We start from the raw sequence: 18886 nt of genomic DNA on the forward strand, positions 1-18886 counted from the left end.
CCCTGCCACCCGCCAGCCCTGCGGGTTCCCAATTACCAGGCTTCGTGCGAATGGAGTAGTCCCATCTCATCGCACATGTATGCAATAAGCAATACCAGATGCTTCAACATGCCCTTCCTTTAGACCCGCAATGTGTAACAAAATGAAACTTTTTCTGCTTTCTTGGCTAACAATCCATTTTATTATCGGAGACGCTCCACTTGTACCCGTTCTGCTCCCTGTGCAGGAGATCCAAGGGGCAGCAGGTGGAGGCACACGGGGGAAGCAGCTTCTCCCCCATACTTCGCGCTAACTTAACGGGCACCGAGGCAGGTCGAACCCGGGCCTTAGGCCGACCGCTCCAGGCCGGGACGTCCGCGAGGGGGCAAGGGACAACCCCCACACCGCCCCCGGCTCCGCCCGCCCTGCCCGGCACGATCCGCCCTCCCAGCCTCGGCCGGGCGGGCGCTGAGGCGGCTCCACCCGCCCCGCGCCCCGCCCGGCACCACCCGCCCGCCAGCCGCTCATGCGCGCTCTCGCCGGCCTCCTGTAGGCTCACTTTTCGCCCCCTCGCAGAGGGGAGAGAGGCTTAAACAACGCAAGTTTATCCTTCTCTGCATAGCCTTTAGGCAGATAGTGACACTTTCGCCTCTGGTATAAGAGGCGTTTTATAATTTTACAGCGATTCATCGTGCTTGCGGCTGAAATGCAGGGGGGAGGGCCCTCCTTGGCATGTTGTCCCCTCCTCGCTCCCTCCGAATAGGTCGGCCCGGCTCGTCATTCTGACCGCTGCGGAAGGGGCGGGCATGGCCGAGGGTCGGCACGGCGGCGGGGAAGGCGACCGTGCCGTCATGGCGCCGCCGCCGCCGCCGCCGGTACAGACCCGGCTGCCGGACTGGGACGGGCTGAAGGTCCGCGTGCGGAACCTCATCACCTCCCACCGCGTCATGATCTTCAGCAAGACCTACTGCCCCTACTGCAACAAGGTGAGGCGGCGGTGAGAGCCCGCCCGGCGCGGTGCCCCGCGGGCCCTTCCCCTCGAGGCGTGCATGGGCAGACCTTGCCCCGAGGGCGCCCGCTCGGCCCGGGCAGGGCGCAGGGGAGCGGGGCTGAGGGAGGGCGGTGTGGGCTTGCGGCGGTTGCTGCCCGCGGCGGCACCTGCGGGCTTTGGAGCGTGCAGAAGTGGCGCTGTGTCCGTCCCGCTCCAGCACCACGTGCCAGCCTTGGAAAACCACTTGCTACTCGAAACCAGGCGAGGATCCGTGGCGTTCGTGGTAGTTCTTTCGCTTTGCCACGGTGGGAGATGGATGTGTGGCGAGTTCTGCACAGTGTGCTTGTTCCTCAGCTCTACAGCCGCTCAAATCAGGGTGCTGGCTGTGTTCCTTTCTCGCTGGAAATTTGGGTACCACATTGGTGTTCAGTTTGGACAAAGCTGCTGTCCACGAGAGGGATGAGCTAAGTTTTCTGCCCTTTATAAATTTAAGGAAGGTTGACTCTGTAGCAGGTGCGTAAGTTCTAAATTCTGGTCGCAGCGTGTGTTTAAAAGAAGAGAAAAGCACTGTTGGTTAATTGTGATGTTTAAAGAAAAATATGTTTTTAGCCCTAATTGTACACCAATATACACACATTGACTATAGCTAATAAGCCAAACTCATTAAAAAACTCAAGGCCTTCATTAGAGTTTTATGATACTTACACACTGGTCATAGTCCACACAGGACCTGAGGGTTTGTAGGCCCTGGGTTTCTTGGACAGTTACAAAAGGTGTGTTATGAAATTTTATTGAAACCTCACACTACCATATTTGATATGTAAGAACATTGTGTAAGAACATAAGTGGAACTGTTGGATCAAGACCTGTTGTTCCTCAATAGAACTGATAACCAGGAACATACTCAGAAGCCTCACTCCCGTTTCTGGGTTAGATTTAGTTCTGGGAAGGGAAGAGATATTATGATCCCCTTGCAGAAAACTTAACTGAAAATATCCTATCTTGCTTGCAACTTCATTGAGGTTTTGGGAAAGAAAACTTCTGTGTTTGGGAGGATCAACCAAACCAGTGCCTTCTGTCTAAAAACTTTTTGGCAGATAGTAAATCAGAGTACATAGCTCAAATCCTTCTTAATAACTTACTCGAAGTTTTGGTAAATGATGAGTTGGAGTCTTGCTCTGGTCTAGTCCAGTTGACAAAAGTGTTATCTTCTGCTGAGGAAAAATAATTTCTTGAGGACTTTGGAGTTGCCCATTGAGAAATGCCTAGTCTTGGCGTTCAATATTGCCCTGTGTGCTTTTATTGCTTGTGATTGTAAATGCTGATGCTCATGGCACTCAGTTCAGTGTGTTTGAGGTCACATGATGGCACTGTAACTTTTTAAACCTTGTGTCTTTTTCCTTCATCTCTTTGTGGTGTTGCAGAGGCTCTAGACTAAGACAAGAAGGGGACAAAAGACTTGATTGTAGTCCAGTAATTAAATTCCAGATTGTTCTTTCCTGCATTTGTTCATAGCTTTTCCATTAGGCAGATTGCTTGCTTCCCTGAAGCAATCAGATATGAGGAATATTAGGAATATTAGTCTTACTGTCTGCAAAGGGGAAGAGAGAATGAGCACAGGGAGTAGGAGGACCCTCTGTCATGGCCCTTTCTAGGAGAGGGAGTTGAAAAATGCTGTGTGAATTTTTGTGAAGAAACAGGTCGTAAATACAGCTGGGGGAAGAAGAGGTGACTGCCCTGCTAGGCAGATTTCCTTAGCTTATTTTCCTGCTTGGAACAGAAAGGTAATATAACAAAGAAAATGTGAGAAGGGGTATAGATTGCAGACAGAGAATTAAAGAAAGTTTATGGAAGAAGGAAGCCTCACATGAGACATCAAGTGATAAAACAGTGGAATATCTGTAACACTAAGGGTATTAACAATCCCTCTTACCTAAGACTTAGAAGCTAGTGAAAGGAATGGGAAAACAATGGCTAATGCAGGGTTCTTGTTAGCTGATAAAGTCTATAGAATTAATGAAGTGAATATAATTTGGAAGTGTAGTTACAGCTTGGGTACTTAGACTGTAATCACATAGCTCTTAGTTCTTAGACAGATATGAATAGTGTGCATTGTATTATCTTTTACTGAGGATGGTTGCTAGCAGTGTGCTTTTGGTAGGATTAATAGAAAAAGTTGTTTAGTGCTCATGGTCTGAAAGTCCCTAATTTGGTGGTGGAAAGAATTCTCTATTTCAAGTGGAGGTAGCCATGCTAGAAGAAAATTGAAATGGCACTTTTCTTTAGAAACACAACTGCAAATGAATTCCCTAAGTGAATTAGGTAGGTGATTGTATTCAGATTAGCTAATAGCATGACTTGGCAATTGTGCAGTTGTTCCTCTGCAAATGCAATTTGTTGTTCAACTGCTTTAACAGGGCAGTGGTGGAGAGGGGGTGGTGGTAGAATTACTTCCTTGTTATAATTTAACTTGGCTGTTTCTTCAATTTCTTAGCATCCAGAAAAGATTATAAGTAAGATAGACATGCATAAAGAAAACAGGTTTTTTAGCATGAAAAAATGGCAAGGCTGAACACTGTGATATGTTGATACCTTAAGAGCAACAGCTGTGATTGCATAAAGTTACTGGTTATTTTAGTTATATTTTATGCTTTTACAGATTACATACTCTGTCCTCAGGGGGTTCTGGCCAATTCAGCTGTAGCTATTATGGAGTGTTAGCTGATACTTGAAAATGGAGATCTAGGACATAGCATTATTATTTTATGATATGAAGCTTATCTCAAACCTGCTTAGCTTCCCTAGTGACAGAAAGCATCTCTGGGAAGCATTTCCTAAAGTTAGACTAATTTCTAGGTTTCAGTGGAGTTATCTATTGTTTAATAATACTTGGAAGTGTTTTTAGTCCATCACTTTTTGTGAAAACTGAATGGGTTTAGTAGGTAACTGAGGCCATTGCATTGGTGAAAAGGGAAGTAAATGGTTGTATCAGTGACCCTGCAGCCTTGTATCCCATCCCAGACATTTAGAGAAATGATAGTTTTGTCTTTGGGCTGTAAGAACATCTCGCAGTACACTGCTGAAGTTTCCAGTGGGGGGTGACACAGGAATTTCTTGACCTGAGTTGGTATTAGTTTTATTGGGTTCAAAGTTTTCAGTGGATTTTCTTTTTCATTAGTTGGTCTAATAGCTCCTTTGATCTCATTTTAATTTTCGCTTTTACAATGCCAGATAGCAGTGAGTTTTCTGTTTGTGTTCCCTAGGGAGATTTACTTCCTTTTCATTTCAAAGTTGTTTTCTGGTAAATGCAGTTATTGCTGAGTGCTCCAGTGAGTATTTCTGAGAAATCATTTCCTGTTCAGCTTATCTTGATATTACTCATGATTTGTGTGTTATCTTTCTACTCCTCCTAATCATTTCCTTCTCCAAACCAAAGTCATCTATTATCTCTTGCCTGCATTGAAGATTTTGTAACTGCTCATGTGCTTGCTATGATCCTTCCTTCAGTTTCATTAGCACAACACAAGTGTGATTTGTTCATAAGTGTAAAGTGCAATAGTTACCTCTAATTAGGATGCTGGCATTTGTCTGATTTATTTTCCTCTCTACTGAGTACTTTCAGTAGAGGATAAAGGTGGTCTAAATGCCTTAAATCTGTCCTTTCTTGAGCGTAATCTTTCTTGGTTTAGTAATGTTTTGTCCTCCCTCCTGCCAGCTGCTGTTGCAATGTTTTGGCAGAGTTTTTTAAAAAGAAAACAAAAACTAATGAACAACTTGCCTGTTATTCTCCTGCTTTGCTGCAAACTAAACCAGCAGCCAAGCAGCTAATTTTCTGATTTGCCTCTCCATTCTTAACGCTTCCTAGCAGCAATCACTTTAAGCTTTGCTTTTTGGATCTTGCATGGCATTTACTTTGGGATTTGTAACAGCAGATGCAGAGCAGGAGGTCTGGAGTGCTTCCACTGCTGTTTTGCTTTCATTCTGCCTGTAGCTGTAATCTTTCCAGGAAGCAAGCCTGAAGGTAACGGTGAGCTTAGGACAAAAAATTTCAAGGATCATGTCGATGGTTAGAGGACTGGAGCATCACACACACTGAATGTGTGAAGGAGGAGCTCAGTTTGTTGAACCTTGGTAAGGCTGACTGGGAGTTTTAGTTGCTGCCTTCAGCTGACAAGTGGGAAGACAACCAGAGTGTCATTCAAGTTGCAGAGTGAAAGGAGAAGAACCAACAAATACAAGTTGCAATGGCAGACACTCCAGTGGGATGAAATGGAAGCTCTTTACTGTGAGGACGGTCAAACATTGAGCCAGCCCAGGGAAATTCTGGTGTCTCTGTCCTTGTGGATGTTCCAAGTGAGAGGACAGTGTTTGAGCAATGTCATCAGCCTTCACATTTGGCTCTGCTTTGAGCGGGGAGTTCATGCAGGTGGCCTGAAAAGGTCCCTTAGTACTTCCACTATTCTAAAACTGTAGAACCAATATAATCAGAGGCAAAGCTTTTTTTTTTTTTTTTTAATGTTATCTTTGATATATGATATGCTAAGATACTTAATTTGTAGTTGGTACAGAATACTTCTCGTTTCGCTGCAGAAAATCTTCTTGTTTGTCTGCATAAAGCTGAAACTGTATCAGAAAACACTGGAATACTCAGTATTCACTATAGTAACAGTGTGACTCTCAGCAATATTAAAAACATTTTATTCCTCATAGACATCTTTAAACTTACTAGATGGGACTCAACATACTCTTGATGAAGCTCTGTCAATAAATTTGAGGTTCATCAGAAAGCTGATTTTAAAATGTTCAGACTTCTTGCTGGCAAGTGGGTCCATCCCACAGACATTCAGTGATTTTTGCTAGAGCTGTTTTCACATGCCACCTTCACAAAAAAATGTTACTGTAGAAATCTCATTTTGTAAAAGGTTGCCTGATTTGAATCAGGTAATGATACACTTTGTCCATCCAGAACTGAGGTTAAAAAACCACCCAGCTGAGTGCTGAGTACTCAGTGCTGAGTATTTGGAACATATTCCTTCCTTCTGCAGCTTTTTTTTAAAATTTCCTTGATAGCGTTTTGTTTTGCTTCTTTTCCTCTACTCCCTTTTCTCCTTTCTTTTTTTTTTCTTTTTTTTCCCCTTAGTATTACCAAGGAATCTTGCTGCTGTTTTCTCTCCTCTTTTTTTTTTTTTTTTTAAATGGCAGTCAGTTCCATGGCTTTTGGTATGTCACAGGTGGAGAAGTCAGCAGCTAAGCAAATTGTATCTAGAAGCTTTTTAAGGTAATGGGACTTGTATTGGAAGGCTAAATGCTCTGGCTTTAAGTGAGGGACACACAAAACATAGAACCAAACCGCCAAAGTGTGGAGCCTGTGCCTCAGAGCACAGAGGAGACTTAGAGGTCTCGTGAGTGTGTCCAACAGGGAAGTTGTACCCTGAGCTGACAAACCTTTGCACTGCCATGGTGTCTGTTCCTGTTGCAGGTGAAGGAACTCTTCCGCTCCCTGCGTGTGGACTATTATGCTCTGGAACTGGATGTAACTGGTGAGTAGGAGAAAAATGTATCACATGCTGCTGCTTCATGTAACTAAAAATGACTGATTCCTTAAGCTGTCTTGAACTAACTGGGGGACATGTGAAACAAATAAAATACATTGTAATATATGCAGAGATAAAGGCAATTAGGCTTCAATGTGGTTTTTGTACAGGATGTGTTTTTAATACAACTGAAGGCTTTCACTGTAAAAACCATCAGATGATAGAGAATGTGAGATCTGATTTCTGTCCAAGGCGCTATGGCTTCTGGGGAATAAGTCTGTAATTTTTTTCCTACTCCTGGTTCTCTTGTGGCTTCAGATGAATTGTTAATGTTTGACTTGGTATATTGGTGACCTTCTTTGGGAAAAGTGCTGAGTCACTGGAAGGAAGGGTAAATTCCAGTACCTTGGCTGCTGCCAAGTTTCAAGTTGTTTTTCTCCTTAAAGCCCAAGCTGCTTTAGTTTTAGGGCATGTGCAGTGCCTTATCTGTATACGACAAATAGTTTCCTTTATTGGTCTTACTAAACTCTTAAAAGCACTTTTGGTAAACTGTTGAGTGTCTTTTTTTTTTTTTCTGTACAAAACTTAAATTTCCAATGTTTTTTTAAAGTTCTAATGGCTTTTTGAAGTTTTTATTTTTGCCTAAGCAATGTTTGAGAGAAATATAGCTATTTATTCATCTCTTCTTAGTTACTTTTGCTTCTTATTCAAATCGTCATACTGTGAATTAATTATAGCCTAAGATATGTAAAGTACAATGTACAGCCTTTTTTTTCCTGGAATTACTTCTAATTAATAATATATTTCCCTTGCAGTTGCTCTGATTACTGATACTTAGTAGATACAATCCTGGAATAAAAAGATTTTAGTCAAAGTGATTACTGTAAATTCCCATTCCCACATTTACTGTTCAGAGATCCAAATTGAGCCTGTGTGTAGGTGCTGATGATTCAGATGGCAGGTGAGGTCAAGCAATGATAATTTTAAAAGTAGAAAGTTTCTGACAGTGTGGTGGGTAGGAAAAGGAGAAAGGTAGCTTTAGGGTAAGTAGAAAAGCATGTTCATACTTCCCTTACCCATTGTCTCATAGTACAAAGCTGCTGGGCAAAATTATGTTCCTGTGCACAGAGCATACTCCAAAATAAGACAGTTCTCATGAAAGAAAAGGTGTCTGTGTGATCTTGTGAGAGCTGGAAAAAATTTTTGTGTAGTGAACGCTGTAGTGTGTAGCAACAAATGTGACACTGTAAGAGATAAAAATCCTTGAAATAGAAGAGCTAAACTCTTACTACTTCAGCATTACTTCATTCTGTAGAATTGTGGCTTGAAATATCAATTTAATTTCTGTATTTAGGCCTCTTCCTTTGAGAAATAGTTTCCGAAGACTTGCTTATGTCCAGGAAACCTGCAAATTGAATGTTTATAATTGTCTTTGCAGGCCTACAATGTATTACAGTCCAAACCTTTAATACTTCAGGTTGTTCTAGAATCTCTCTTCCTGAAATCTGTTTATAATGTACTCATTTCTTTTATTCTTAGAGAATGGAGACAGTATTCAGCAAGTATTGGCAGAGCTGACCAACCAGAGGACAGTGCCTAATGTATTTGTGAATGGAACTCACATTGGTGGCTGTGATGCAACATATCAGGTAACCTGGCTTTAAAAATCCTAACTTGGTATGTCATGGGTGAAGAAGTCAGCAGTTAAGCAAATTTTATCTAGAAGCTTTTTCTTAAGGTAATGGGACTTGTATTGGAAGGTTAAATGGAAGTAGACAAGACTGAGTGAATTTGCTGTTTGGTCGTACTTAAATGTTGTGTGACACAGCAGACTGGGTGGCGTCAGTCAGAGGAGGCAATGTTATCAGTTGTTTGCTGAGAAACATGTGTGCTAATTTGATTATTTATTTTTTTTTCTCTCCCAGGCTTATAAGGATGGATCACTGCAGAAACTCCTTGGGGATGACCGCATTACAGAGCCCTATGAATATGATCTCATTATTATTGGTGGTGGCTCAGGTGGACTTGCATGTTCTAAGGTAGGATGTGAAAATGACATTAAGGAACAGGTGGTATGTAAAACTTATTCAGAAGTTAATCTCTCTATTAATTATCTTGGTATAAAAAAGTCTATATTTTGATGAGTATTACCGTTCAACTTGTTAATTAATGAAGTAATAGTGGTTCAGCCTTACTCAGGGGATAAAGGGACCAATTTCTAGCCAATGTCTATTCAGCTCTTGATCCTGATAATAGATTTTAGTTTTCTGGCTGAGGGTGGAACCAAATGTTTTTTAACTATTTCTTCTACAGGTGCTTCCAAACAGTAATCTAGAAAACTTAAGGGCTGCTGTTGAAGCCTTTTGACAGTTTAGGATTCAGTATCACCAGTCATCTAAAATTAGTGCTTCTAGCAGTTCCCTTCAAGGAGCTGCTTCACTCTTTAGTTCCCTTTTTAGGTGCTTTTTCAGAAAGGGAAGCTGAGATTGTGTAGCTCTTACACAATTAGCTGTTGTTCAGAGTGCCTCAGAACCTAACGTCCAGATTCAGTTTTCTCTGCTACCCACGGGATTTGGACACGCACTCCCATCTCTCAGCCAGGTGCTAAACTGTCAGTTTGTCTTGGGCAGGGTGAGGCTCTTCTTGACAGCCTTGACAATAGCTGAACTCTACAGCTAAACATGGAACCTTCATTAGAAAATACAAAGCAGGCAGAAGAAGCTGACAGTGGAATTCTTCAGTTGGCCAATTGTCTTTTCAGAATGTTCAGATCTTTCCTCACAGTACCTTCTGGGACATCAGTTGTAAACTTGGTGCTAATTGCCAAATTGTTCAGAGTAGTATTCACAAAATATAAGATAGCCAGCTAAACCTTGTTTGAGGCAGGATTGCAGTTGATGTTCTTAAATACATTTGAGGCACCTAGAGATTTGATTTAAGTGCTTGAAAAATCAAACAATGTGTACCTGGGAATTTCTTGGATAGAGGAATAGGCTTATTCAGGTTGGAATGGACTTGAGAAGAATATCTAATGTAAGCTCCTTGCTCCAAACAAGGTCAACTGTAAAGTCACACAGGATTGTCAGGGACTCATTAATTTAAAATAAGCGAGGGGTGGAGATGGCACAGCCTTTCTGGGAAACCTATTTGGTTGTCCTCATGGTGTGAAAGTTCCTTATATCCAGTCTCAGTTGCTTGTTTCAACTTAAAGCCATTGTCTTTTGTCCCTTTGATACTTGGCCACTGTGAAGAGCCTGGCACAGTCATCTTAATCTACTTCTCATAGGTACTGGAAAGTTGCTCTGGTGTCCCCTCCAAATTCAGTTGTTCTCCAGGTTGAATGTGTCCAATTCCCTTGGCCTTCTCATAGGTGGTGTGCTCCAGCCCCTTGAATATCATGGTGGTGCTCCATTGGAATGTCTCCAGTGTGTCACCTTCTTTTCCATGCATGAACGTGCCAAGTCAGTTCTGTCCTTCTGAAAGGAAAGCAGAGCTAGCAGCATAAATATTTCTTTAGGTTAGGTAGAAGGGAATCACAGGCTGCTGAGCCCGTCTCATACCTTTTTCAGATCATGGCTTTTGACAGCATAGGATGATCTTGATGCAGCATTGAACATGCAAGGAGCCATTCAAAGTTTGGAAAGAAGTCAGTTCTTGAGGGATTTCCGTTTTTGTCTAGGGAAAAAGACAGAAGAGCCATGAATAATGACTAGCTGGTGAAGGTAGTGAAGAAACATTCTACTAGTACTAAATGTATCATGACTATAAATGAGTGGACAGGCTTGCTTGGTTCAGTAGTGCTGACTGGTCTTCTCCATCTTTTATAGGAAGCTGCTGCCTTGGGAAAGAAAGTAATGGTATTAGATTATGTTGTTCCAACACCCATTGGAACCTCATGGGGTAAGCTTTTTTAATCTTGTATTTGATGATGTTTGAGTACCAGTGATACATACTGAGATGTTACATATTATAGATTTGTGTTCTTAGGAGTTGAGGGTAAATCCCTGTAATTCTGGGATAGCAAGAGTTATTTGCTTGGCATGCCTGCTGCTTTTCTGGAGGGTTATTTCTGCTTTGGGCATTGCTATCTCTGTTCTCTGTCAAAAGTTTTTCTAGCTTTGATCACTTTCAAACCATGTGTGGGTAGTGTGCGTGCATGTTCACATTCTGATGTTTGTGGAGATATTTTGCCTTTTAGTTCATCCAGTTCTATATTGTAGGCAACTGATAGGCTCGCTTTAGAACAGTGACTCCTTGGCTATGTATGTCTCACATTTTCCTAATTAAGGACAGCTGCTGGCCGACCTCATTAGTGATACTGGCAGCTGAAAATGAGTAAGAAACTTTGGTGAAACTTCTGTTGAGTCAAGGAATGAATGTGCTCTTGTAGATAGTATTTCAAACACAGGCATATTTAAATACCACATAATAGATGATACTAAATTTTAGAAACTCTGGGCTTTTTGCCTTGCTTGCTTGACAACCTGACTAAAATCTGAAGCCTTGTGGGTTAAGTAACCAGGCTCTATGTTTGACATGCTGTCCCTGTCTTGGGCCAGTGAGCCTAATAACGTCTTACACCAAATACAAGCTTAGTGTGTTCATTGTATTGTATGTCCTTGCAAGAGAAATTTCATGTTAGTGGTGTGACTATAGCAAACCTCCCTGAGTGACATGAGTGATTATGCAAAGTATGTGCTAGGGAAAGCATAAATCCCATTCATGGAAGCAATAATGTGATTCTTTCCATCTTAGGACTTGGTGGCACGTGTGTAAATGTAGGTTGCATTCCCAAGAAGCTGATGCATCAAGCAGCACTTCTGGGTCAGGCACTCCAAGATTCAAGGAAGTTTGGGTGGCAGTATGAAGAACAAGGTTGGTAAGAACATGGAGGGAAGACCAAGACTGTACAGATGAGATGCTGAACTCAAGAGTGTAAAGGCTGATCTCTGAGGATGTGTTCTTGTATTTGAGTCTTGTATTCTTGAGTGTTCTTGTAGTTGGACTTCATATATTAGAAGCAGAGTTCACTTTTCTTAGGTGAATCAGAAGGTGTCCTCGTTCTTGAGTCATAGAAATCTTTGGGGTTGAAAGTTAATTGTGTTTTGTTCTCTGTATTAACTGAAATAAATAACAGAACTTCTAGAATGGGCTTAGTTTAGATAGTAACAAGTAACATAAATATTAATGTAGTAGAACAAGACCTTAATATGTATCTTCATTACTGATAATGATGTTTTCTTAGCATGATGTACAATGAATAAGTTAATCTTTTCTTAAGGGGCACATTGCACTTTTATTTCCTTAAATATTAAATGAGTGTCTTGTTTCAGTTAAACACAACTGGGAGACCATGGTAGAAGCAGTTCAGAACTACATTGGTTCTCTAAACTGGGGCTATCGAGTGTCTTTGAGAGAGAAGTCTGTGACATACCTCAATTCTTATGGAGAATTCGTGGAACCACACAAAATCAAGGTATACTCCGCATTTAAAATATTTAGCTGAGAGGGAAAACTCTTCCTCTAGAGCTGTCTTAGAAAATTCAACACCAAAAAGGCTTCATCTTAACATTGCCAAGTTAGGTCAACTGAAGTTAGTAACTCATTTGTGAAGTTACTGATTAAAATAATTATTGTACTTTAGTACCTGCCACAGTGTTTGCAAACCTAGTTCTGGAAGAGTGATGTGGATTTGTGTCTTGTAAGAATAGAGGAAGGTGGTCTCAGTTTCTACCTTCATGACTGATTTCAGCAGCCTGAGTGAGAAGGAGGGGAAAAGAAAGGAAACTCTATCTGTATGATTTTGCAACTTGGAAAATCCTCATACTAAAGCATAAAAACAATTGAAATTAAATTTAGATTAAGTGCTTGCATAAGAGCTCTGCTAGAGCCTTGTGCTGTATCAGCATACAAATTAAGGTGTCAGTTTTGCAAGACAAAGCTTGTTCTGCCAATCTTGCTATAAGTGAGCATACTGAAGCAAGGTTAACCTAGAAGTGCATATTGAAGGCAACTGTTGCATTCAGTGGGTGTAATTGTCTGTGTGCAATATCAAGGCTGAACTACTTGCGTTTTAAACCAAGAGCTCGGTGCTGAAAGATAATAGTAAATTCAATTTACCTTGTGTACCACCTGTTCAAGTGTCCAAGCCACTTAAGTGTCCTTAATCAATAAATGAAGTAGAACAGTGAGACTTCCCAGCAGGAGGCTGGACTAGATGACCTCCTGAGATCCCTTCCAACCTGAATTACCTGTTGACTTGATGGGGAAAATGTTTCCCTTCATCTGTGACAGAAAACTAACAAAGATTCTGGGAGAGATGCATTGGCAAGATGGAATTTCCAAAGACCAAGGGTCTCTAGAGCTCAAATTAGTTAGAATTCATGCTAGGTTGGGTCTTAGGCCCTCTGAACTGAAATCATATAACTAGTTACCTTTTTTTTCTTTTTAATTACTTTTTTTTTATGTTAGCTGAAGGACTAATTCATATTATGTTGTCCCTCTCATTGCATTGGCCTTTTATGGTGAGGATAAAGGGGTTGTCTTAATTTGTTGTGGCTTTTTATAACTCGGAAGTCCAGTTGTTATGAGTAATCCCATCTAACTTAGTAGTTAAAATGGGCAGGATTCAAAGAGTAAATTATTTTAAGTGCTCTAATGGAAGAAAAGCCTGATAGTTGTTTAAACCTGTTGTTCTTCAGTGACCTGTGTGATCTCTAAATGCATTTGTTCTTGTTTCAAACTGCTTATTCTTAATTTTTAAACATATCTACAATAATTAAGGAAAGGATTACATAATTTTTATCTTAAAGCATATGAAAATGTCAGTCTTAACTGTGTCTTCATCAACAGGCAACTAACAGAAAAGGACAAGTAACCTATCACACAGCAGAGACTTTTGTGCTGGCTATGGGAGAAAGGCCAAGATACCTGGGTATCCCTGGAGATAAAGAATTCTGCATTACAAGGTGAGATGAAAAGGCACGGAAGACTGAACTTGTCTGCTCTAGTGTTTGCCAAGACAAACAAGCTTGTGTTGGAAGGACCTTGTAACTTACGTAGACTTCTCTTTTCAGTGATGACCTCTTCTCCCTGCCTTACTGCCCTGGCAAGACTCTGGTTGTGGGTGCTTCCTACGTGGCTCTGGAGTGTGCAGGGTTTCTGGCTGGCCTGGGTCTGGATGTCACCGTGATGGTGCGTTCCATTCTTCTGCGGGGTTTTGACCAAGAAATGGCAGAAAAGGTCGGAGCCTACATGGAAACACACGGCGTGAAGTTCATCAGGAAGTTTGTGCCTGTTCAGGCAAGTGCTTTCTTCTCTTAACACATCATTACTTTAAACAGCACATGTAAAATCCAGGTGTTGTCTGGGAAGGCTTTGGCTCTGTGCAGAAATAAATGTTTTATGAGACTGAGCTTTTTTAACTGCTTAATGATAGATTAGTAGGTCGAGGCTTGAATGACAATGGAAGTGAGCTCTGCTACTTCAGGTCGTTCTAAGCTTACAAAAATTTGCACAGGTTGAGCAGCTGGAGCAAGGAATGCCAGGAAGACTGAAGGTGACTGCAAAGTCTACTGAAGGATCAGAAACCCTTGAAGATGAATATAACACCGTAAGCATGTCTGGATTTGAAATAAATGGCTATTGAGGCACATGAATAGTGTTGAAATACTACTTCTTGAACAACTTGGAGGGAACTCCTCCTTAAAAAGTTGTTCATGTAATTTACTGGCAGAAAAAAAAAAGTGGAAATTCACTATTTGTTTTTAGTTGAACCCTGTCAGCCTGGAGTTTAGTTCATATAAACAGTGTTGTTGCTTCTGTTTTTGTTTTGGCTTTTCTGTTTGTTACCTCTCTAAAACAAGTTGTACCTGGAAGAGAGTTATTGGTGGCTCTTTCAAATTTTGGCAAAAAAAATTTGGAAGTCATTTTATTCATATGCTTCAGTTTTTTCACTGAAAAACCAAAGGAAATCTTATGTTATACTTCTCTTGCATAAAGTATTGCATTTAATTTGGGGTTTTTAGGTTTTGCTAGCTGTTGGCCGTGATGCGTGTACCAGGAATATTGGCTTACAGACAATCGGTGTCAAAATCAATGAGAAGTGAGTATTACTGAACTCCCTAAAACCACTGAAGGCATCGAATTTTTTTTTTTAAACCTCTGTAAAAATAGCTCATGATGCTGGTGGTCTTTTTATTCCCACTCTTATATATGATGATTATGTGAACCTTTGAAAACTTTTGTTGTTCTGAATTTGAGTACAATTGTTCATTAATTTAATTTCTTCAGTATGTACATTGTAAAATAACTATTCTGAGTGAATATGTACTAGTTGGTCATTGTGCTGAAAGCACAGAGCTCTATAATAATCAGGTGAAAGACTGTGAGTCCAAAGATGTCTGAGTAGCTTGACTGCCATCAGCTAGGCACTGTTGTTCATGTCTGAACTGGCCCACTGAATACAGACTTCAGCAGTGTGTCAGAGTTGGAGGTGATTGATGCTCTGAAGAGTTTGCAGTTGAAGTAAAAAAGACAAAGATATTTAATGAAATAAGCTCAGTAGTTAGAATAGTTTCTCCCCTGTTTTTTACAGAGATCTGAGCAAAATTGTGATGCTGAATTCTGTGGTCTTCTGTTTGTTTTAAAGGAATGGGAAAGTCCCTGTAAATGATGAAGAACAAACCAATGTGCCTTATGTTTATGCAATTGGGGATATCTTGGAGGGAAAGCTTGAACTTACTCCAGTTGCCATTCAGGCAGGGAGACTGCTGGCCCAAAGGCTGTATGGAGGTGGTTCCAAAAAGGTAAAGCTATAAGCAGACAACTTCAACTTTTTTTTCAATAAGATGCTTTTTGCCTCAACTGCAGTAACATGAGTTAATTTATCCACTTATCTGTTAACTCTGCTAGTATTTTGTAAAAAAGAAGAAAAGTTCTTATATAACTTTTTCTGTTATGTAGTGCATAGAACTTGCATAGTCTAAATATGATTTTTTTATTTTTATTTTTAGTGTGACTATATCAATGTACCAACAACAGTGTTTACCCCTTTAGAGTATGGCAGCTGTGGGTATCCTGAAGAAAAAGCCGTAGATGAATATGGACAACAAAACTTGGAGGTAAGAACACCCAGGAGTTCAATTAACTTGTAGCTTGAGGGTGTTTTTCTTGGACCTTGCTGCTTTAGTCTCAAGGCATAGGTTAACAAGATTAGAAGTTTAGACAGGTAGAACTGATGTGGCTGTGTTTTCATCTGGCCAGCAAGGTACTGGGCTTGCAGAAACCCAGGACTGGACTTAATGCCATAAGAATTGTGCATGATCACTTGCAGGTGGCTGAGAGAAGCATTTGACCTCAGGAGGCCAGACTTGGGTTGCAGAGCTGTAGGAATGGTTTTTGTTGTCGTGAAATAAAGGCTTTTATTGGTGAAGTGTCCCAAACTCCTGGGATGAACTATTTTCTGCTGGTTTGCTGTGCTTGAATTGTGAATTTATTTTTTGCTGACATTAACATACATCTATAGGAGTATTGGGGATAACTTCCCCATTTTATTATGGGGGAGTTATAACTTCCCCAATTTCTGGCTTCTGCACATCTCTGAGGAGTTATGAGGAAGCTGCTTGCATACCTTGTGTTTAATTCTTTATATCTCTTAAAATCACTTGACATTATTGAGCTTCTGCTGTTACTGTTTTGCATAGTAGGTTTAAACTTACAGTAACTGAATATTAATTTTGTACTTCTCTTTCTGAAAGCTTGATTTGCAACTACTGTATATTGTAGCTGTTTTTATCAGGTATTTAAATCTGAGCTACATGGTTTGAGTCAAGTCTTCCTCTGCTGAGTTTTGGAGTATGGACTCTGTGCAGAGTGGAAAAAAATCACTCTTGTCTCGTTTGTTATAGACAAGAATATAGTGGGTTAAATGTCAAACCACCTATTTATAAAGGTACTAAAAAGTAGAATTGTGCCTGACTGAGTAAATGAAATTCTAATGCTCTTTTTCTTGTTTTTTTTTCCCAGGTTTATCACACTTTGTTCTGGCCACTTGAATGGACAGTGCCTGGCAGAGATAACAATACCTGTTATGCAAAGGTTATCTGCAATAAACAGGACAATGTAAGTAGCAGGATGGTTATGCTGAGGGTATTGTTGAAGTGGAAAGGACTGCAGAACTACTTTATTTGAAGTAGTCAATTTTTTCCTTAAAGACTCTGCTATTGACCTGCTTGCATAACATTTTTAGTGTAGTGGGAGTTACACACTAGAGCTTTTGTCAAACTTTGCCTGGTACTGACTCATATTTTTCTCTCATTTGTTCTAAAGAATCGTGTGATAGGACTGCATGTTCTTGGACCCAATGCTGGTGAAGTTACCCAAGGTTTTGCTGCCGCAATCAAATGCGGTCTCACCAAAGAATTACTTGATGAAACAATTGGAATCCATCCTACTTGTGCAGAGGTAAGAGAGGGGGAAGGCACAGCCTGATTTAAAACCTGCTCTTGAAGGCAGTTTTACCAAGAGATCCGTAGCTATGTGGATGATGATGCAGGCAACAGTAAATAAGCTCTTGTTTTGGTCTCTTACAGGTGTTCACTACAATGGATATTACCAAATCTTCTGGCCAGGACATCACTCAGAAGGGCTGCTGAGGTTAAGCCTGCTGTTTTACTTGTTTCCATGTTGCGCACTCTCGGTCCTGTGGAAGCTCTAATACATCCAACTGCTTTGCAGCAATGCATCAGTCCCACTGTGGGTGCTGCAGCTGGGAGTGGTGCCTTGGAGAGGCTTCCTCAGCACGAGTGTGTTGCACATGGAGCAGTAATGCAGCAGGGAGATCTCAGACTGTGAATCCTGACTTTGCTTGGATTTGCACTGCGGTGCTTTCTTGACGTTGTTGCTCAAAATCTTCTTGTGAGATGAGCTACGACTGATGATGCCAGGCGAGGCTGGGAGGTTCCTGTCTAGTCAGATGACTGAACTCCTCCTGAAGGAAATTCTTAAATTGCACAAATTAAAGCTAATGCTTCTAGTACCAGTGTCTTGTACAAATGCTTGAAATAGATGACAAATACATAATTGAGTGATTCTTGCCAACAGTTTACAGTAGACTGATTTATCTTTTTGATACAATTAAGTATAACAAAATGCATGTTCAGTTGAGGCAAGAGGGCATAAACAGGATGCAGTGTTGAGCAGTGCAGTTCAAGCACTAGTCTCCCATCCCTACCAGTCTAAAACTGTGGAGTAAGTAACCGAAGACACCACTGTTGTTCACATTCAGTTTTTTGATCTCAGGTGACATCATGTCTTCAAAATGAAAATTTGATTTGTAGGTGTCTTGTGTGTGAAGGCTAAAGAGTGTAAGTGAAAGGCCATGTCGGTTTGCTTAAATCTGGTTTCAGCTCTGTAATTTAAAATCTCACAGAACCCAGAATTATATCTGTGCTGTTATGTGGAATGCTGAAGTCCTGGAGAAGCAGACTCTCTCCCACTAACACAGTAGGTGCCTGCCCATGGAGGCAGAAGGTGTTGTACAGAGCTGCTCTGATTCATGTGGCAGCCCAGGGCAATGAGCTGCTGTGCTTTCTGTAGTGTTGTGTGATGTCAGTACTTTGAAACTCTCTTCCCCCCCTAGCATTCTGCCCTGGGGGAGTTGTGCTTGAATCTGGCTCTTAGTTTTGTCCAAAGAGCTGTTTTGAAAGACTGTTCTGAACATTGTATGATAGTAGCCAGTTTTTAACTATTTAATCTGTGACCTACTGTGGAATTTGAAGTTCAATAAACAATGCATACAACACTCTGTGGTGTCTGACCTCATGATTTATGTTGCCTGAGATTTTGCTGGGCTTTAGTTCTGTTGTGTATCCCATACAGGACTAAAACCCCTGTGGATTTGTGCATATTGTAATCTTATAAATGGAGAAACAAGTTGTGTTGTCTCCCCTGGGGCCTTGCTCAAGATAACAATTGTGCTTTTCTTTGGGTATACAGAATTGAATTTAGTTGAATTCAAACTTGAAAGATCAGTTTTATACCATTTCTGTATATTCCACAAGATTCTGAATACTTTGAACTTCAACACAGCTCAGAGATGCTCAGTAGAATCTAGGTAGCGTTAGCAGCAAATCTTGCTGGTGTTCAAGTTTAGTAACTCTTGGAGACTTTGAGCAATACCCAAAGTCTCAGTAGCACTGCAAAATATCTTCACTTGACAGGGGGGGATACTTGTTGAGCTGCAGGGGCTGCTTTGCTGCAGAGGAGTTACTTCTGGTCCAGTAGAAATGATAACAAACTGACTGGGAATAGCAAAGTTTACCTGGTGTAGCCCTCTTGGAGAGGAAGTGAAGGAGGAAGCCAAGTCAATGAGTGCTAATTC

The 18886-nt window shown here is 41.0% G+C and overlaps 1 protein-coding gene across 1 annotated transcript; it reads left to right on the forward strand.

The window, feature by feature from the left end:
* Positions 1–540: 540 nt before the first annotated feature.
* On the forward strand, positions 541–18301 carry TXNRD3 (thioredoxin reductase 3). Its single transcript, XM_084214367.1, has 16 exons — positions 541–965; positions 6450–6510; positions 8044–8153; positions 8430–8543; positions 10332–10404; positions 11260–11379; positions 11838–11980; positions 13357–13472; positions 13581–13806; positions 14024–14116; positions 14532–14608; positions 15155–15311; positions 15519–15626; positions 16531–16626; positions 16834–16968; positions 17097–18301. The coding sequence occupies exons 1-16, from the start codon at positions 786–788 to the stop codon at positions 17157–17159; spliced, it is 1872 nt and encodes a 623-aa protein (XP_084070493.1). The 5' UTR covers positions 541–785; the 3' UTR covers positions 17160–18301.
* The last annotated feature ends 585 nt before the right edge of the window (positions 18302–18886 follow it).

Source organism: Fringilla coelebs, assembly GCF_963513975.1.
Source record: "Fringilla coelebs genome assembly, chromosome: 13".
NCBI lineage: Eukaryota > Metazoa > Chordata > Aves > Passeriformes > Fringillidae > Fringilla > Fringilla coelebs.